The following is a 4,141-nucleotide window of genomic DNA, read 5'->3' on the forward strand; positions in this document are numbered from 1 at the left end:
TGCCCAAGAAAAGAACGAACCTCCCGCACACATGTGGGATATGATAAAGCAACAATCACACTAATCTTAGCTGGATCCACTTCAATACCTTTTTCAGAAACAATATGACCCAAAACTATACCATGCTGGACCATGAAATGACACTTTTCAAAATTCAAAACCAAATTCTTTTCTACACATCTATGCAAAACACAAGACAAACTATCCAAACATGCATCAAATGAAGAACCGTAAGCAGTAAAATCGTCCATAAACACTTCCATGCAATGCTCTAGAAGATCCGCAAAGATACTTACCATGCACCTTTGAAATGTACCTGGGGCATTACACAGTCCAAACGGCATCCTTCTATAAGCGAAAGTCCCAAAAGGACATGTAAAAGTGGTCTTCTCTTGATCCTCAGGTGCTATGCAAATCTGAAAATATCCTGAATATCCATCCAAAAAACAATAATATGTCTTCCCCGCCAACCTCTCCAACATTTGATCAATAAAGGGTAATGGAAAATGATCCTTCCTTGTTGATTGATTAAGTCTCCTATAATCAATGCACACTCTCCAACTATTTTGTACCCTTGTAGGAATCAATTCATTGCCCTCATTTGCCACCACAGTAATTCCCGATTTCTTAGGCACCACTTGCACCGGACTTACCCACTTGCTGTCCGAAATAGGATAGATAATCCCATCTTGCAGCAACTTAACAACTTCTTTTTTAACTACATCAAGAATAATTGGGTTAAGTCTCCTTTGTGGTTGTCAGACAGGTTTAGCATCTTCTTCCAACAAAATCCTATGTGTACAAATAGAAGAACTAATCCCTGTTAAATCCGCGAGAGTCCACCCAATCGCCTTTTGATTGTGCCTCAAAACATTCAACAATCTCTCCTCCTGTACAACATCAAGATCTTTAGAAATAATGACTGGTAGTTGTTCATCCTTCCTTAAATAAGCATATTTCAAATGGCTCGGAAGAACTTTCAACTCCAACTTTGGTGGCTGCAAAATAGAAGGAAGTGCTTTTCCAGATTCAACCTTAACTACACAGACTCCCTCACAGTCCTTTGTCTCTGAAGCAGAAACATACTGATCCAAACTGTCACTGCATTCTGTACTCAGATCATCCCCAAATTTATTAAAAAGAGCAGCACATTCCAGCAAGTAACAATCTAACCTATCTTCCAGTTCATCAAATAACTCTATACTCAACAAAGAGTGATCCTCTACTGGATATTTCATAGCATCCAAAATGTTATACTGAACTATAGTTTCACCAAATTCCATTGACAAAGTTCCAGCATGAACATCAATTTTAGTCTTTGCTGTCTTCAAAAATGGTCTTCCCAAAATAATTAGCACATGACTTGATAAGGCATCACCCTCCATATCCAAAACATAGAAATCTGCAGGGAAAATCAATTCCTTAACCTTGACCAACACATCTTCAATCACTCCTACTGGATGAGCAAAACTTCGGTTTGCCAATTGGATCACAACCCCTGTTGGCTGAAGAGGACCAATTCCAAGAGCCTGAAACACTGATTTCGGCATTACATTAATGGATGCCCCAAGATCCACCATAGCATCTTCAAAATAGTTTTCTCCAATTTTACACGGAATAGTAAAAACTCCCGGATCCCTGCATTTTTGTGGCATAGCCTGAAATAATGCAGAAACACTTTCCCCTGCACTAACCAGCTCATCACCCTTAAGCTTCTTCTTATTAACACATAGATCCTTCAAAACTTTTGCGTACTTTGGAATGTGTTTGATTGCTTTCAGTAGAGGGATGTTTACTTCTACTCTACTAAAAATTTCCATCATCTCTTGAAATTCTCTAGACTTTTCAATAACCTTACCCTTCCCAGGTTTTACCAACCTTTGAGGGAATGGTAGCTGAATCTCTGTCTGCTTCTGTTCCACCATTGGAATCTGCACTGCAACGGATTTAGGAACAGAACCAAATTTAATCTACAAATCTGAATCCAAATCTCCTGAACGCTCAGCTGAATCTTCCTGTTTATTCTCAGAAACATTTTTCCTATTCCGTAGAGTGATAGCACTCACATTTCCTCTTGGATTTGGAATGGTTTGGGAAGGCAACTGGCTTGAGGTTTGTAACTGAGTTTGTCCCTAAGCAGACACCAACTGACTCACTTGTCTTTCAATGTTCTGTAATGTTGCATCAGTCCTCTGTTGTTGCTGAATTGAATGAGTACACTGCAATGAAAGCTGTTGTTGATGAAGCATCATTTGCTGCATAATCTCTTTCATGTCTTGTACTGAAAAATCAGTTTGGGTTGAGGGAAAAGACTTTTTTTGCTGCTAAAATGATGGGCAGGTTGCTGAAACTGCTGAAATGGTTGTATTATGTTCGGAACTGTGCTATTGTAAAACCCTGGTGGTCTCTGATTTCCTGAAAAATTGTTATTCTGAATTTGTTGTGGAAAAGGCTGCTGAGCAGCTGAAATATTTCCATACCTCAGATTTGGATGATCTCTCCATCTTGGATTATAAGTAGGTGACATAGGATCGTACTTAATTGGTTGATTACTTTGCTGATATTGTGGACGATTAGGGAAGACGCTAGCTACTGCTACAGATTGCTCAGCTGCTGAATTGCATCCATCTGATTGCAAACTGGGAAAAGTATCTGTTGAATGCCAACTACTGGCACAGAATCCACATATTTTCATTGCCTGCACAGGCTCCACAACTTGATGTTGAAATTGATGATTCACTGTCATCTGAGCTGCTGCCAACTCAATTCTATTCAACATTTCCTCTAATCTACTCTCAATTCTACTCTGTCCTGGTTGTAAAATCTGGGCTTCATGAACACCCCTTGCTACCATAGGTCTTGTACCAAATTGCTGGTAATTTGCTGCCATAGTTTCTATAAACTCCCTAGCATCATTAGGTGTCTTATTCACCAAAGCTCCTCCACTAGCAGCATCTATCATGCTCCTATCCATGAGCAATAACCCTTCATAGAAATATTGAATTAACAATTGATCACTTATTTGATGTTGTGGACAGCTTGCGCATAACCTTTTAAATCTTTCCCAATATTCATGAAGTGTTTCACTAGTAGCTTGCTGAATTCCACAAATGCTTTTCCTAATCGATGCTGTTCTAGATGCAGGAAAAAATTTATCCAGAAATACTCTCCTCATATCACTCCAACAAGTAATAGTCCCTGAAGGTAAATAGAATAGCCAGTCTTTAGCTGCATCAGCCAAAGAAAATGGAAATGCTCTCAGTTTAATATCCTCCTCCGAAATTCCCTGAGGTTTCATTGTAGAGCATACCACATGGAATTCCTGCAGGTGTCGATTTGGATCCTCACCTAAATGTCCATGAAATTTAGGCAACAAGTGTATAATACCTGATCTTAATTCAAAATGAACTTCTAACTCAGGATACTCAATGCAAAGAGGTTGATGTGAACCATCAGGAGCTGCCAACTCCCTCAGTGTACTGCCATGACCAAGTACCATTCTTCTTGAAGGATCTGCAGACATAGAGCTAGAAATAGAAGACTGTCCTTTCCGAGCTCTATGTAATATATGGAAACTCCTTTCAATTTCTGGATCAAGCTGAACCAAATCTTGTTTGTTTTTCCTGGTCATCAATTGTGCTCTACTCTATCAACTGAAACATCAGATAACAAAATACTAGAGAGTAGATATCAAACTAAGAATTAACAACCACCATTTGGTCCCCGGCAACGGCGCCAAATTTGATAACCAAAATTAGTGTCGTTAAAATCTTGGTTTCAAATGTTAACTAAAGTCTCTTTCAATCTAAATTGGTAAGTAGACTCCAGGATCGATTCGCAAAGACTTCACAGTGCTATTAATTCATTAATCTGATTTATTTCACAGCTACTACGGAATTTTCCTTGATAATGCAAAACCAATTTGACTAGAAATTCCTACCCGCATTTAAGTTTCCACGATCAATATTTTTTTAAGATGAATGATTATTAAAACCAAATTCTGGAAGCATCTACTTAACCAAAAACATTACTTATAAAATTCTGCTTAAAACTGAAATTGAATCTGACGGATTAAAACCAGAAGAAACAGATTTAAATCACATAGTAATTACAAAACTCTAATTCAAAGTCAAATGGAACC

At 38.3% G+C, this 4,141-nt stretch overlaps 1 protein-coding gene across 1 annotated transcript; it reads right to left on the minus strand.

Moving 5' to 3' along the window:
- Positions 1–2,269: 2,269 nt before the first annotated feature.
- Positions 2,270–3,523, minus strand: LOC122031303. Its single transcript, XM_042590427.1, has one exon. The coding sequence runs from the start codon at positions 3,521–3,523 to the stop codon at positions 2,270–2,272; it is 1,254 nt and encodes a 417-aa protein (XP_042446361.1).
- Positions 3,524–4,141: the final 618 nt, after the last annotated feature.

This window comes from Zingiber officinale, chromosome 11A, assembly GCF_018446385.1.
Source record: "Zingiber officinale cultivar Zhangliang chromosome 11A, Zo_v1.1, whole genome shotgun sequence".
Taxonomy (NCBI): Eukaryota; Viridiplantae; Streptophyta; class Magnoliopsida; order Zingiberales; family Zingiberaceae; genus Zingiber; species Zingiber officinale.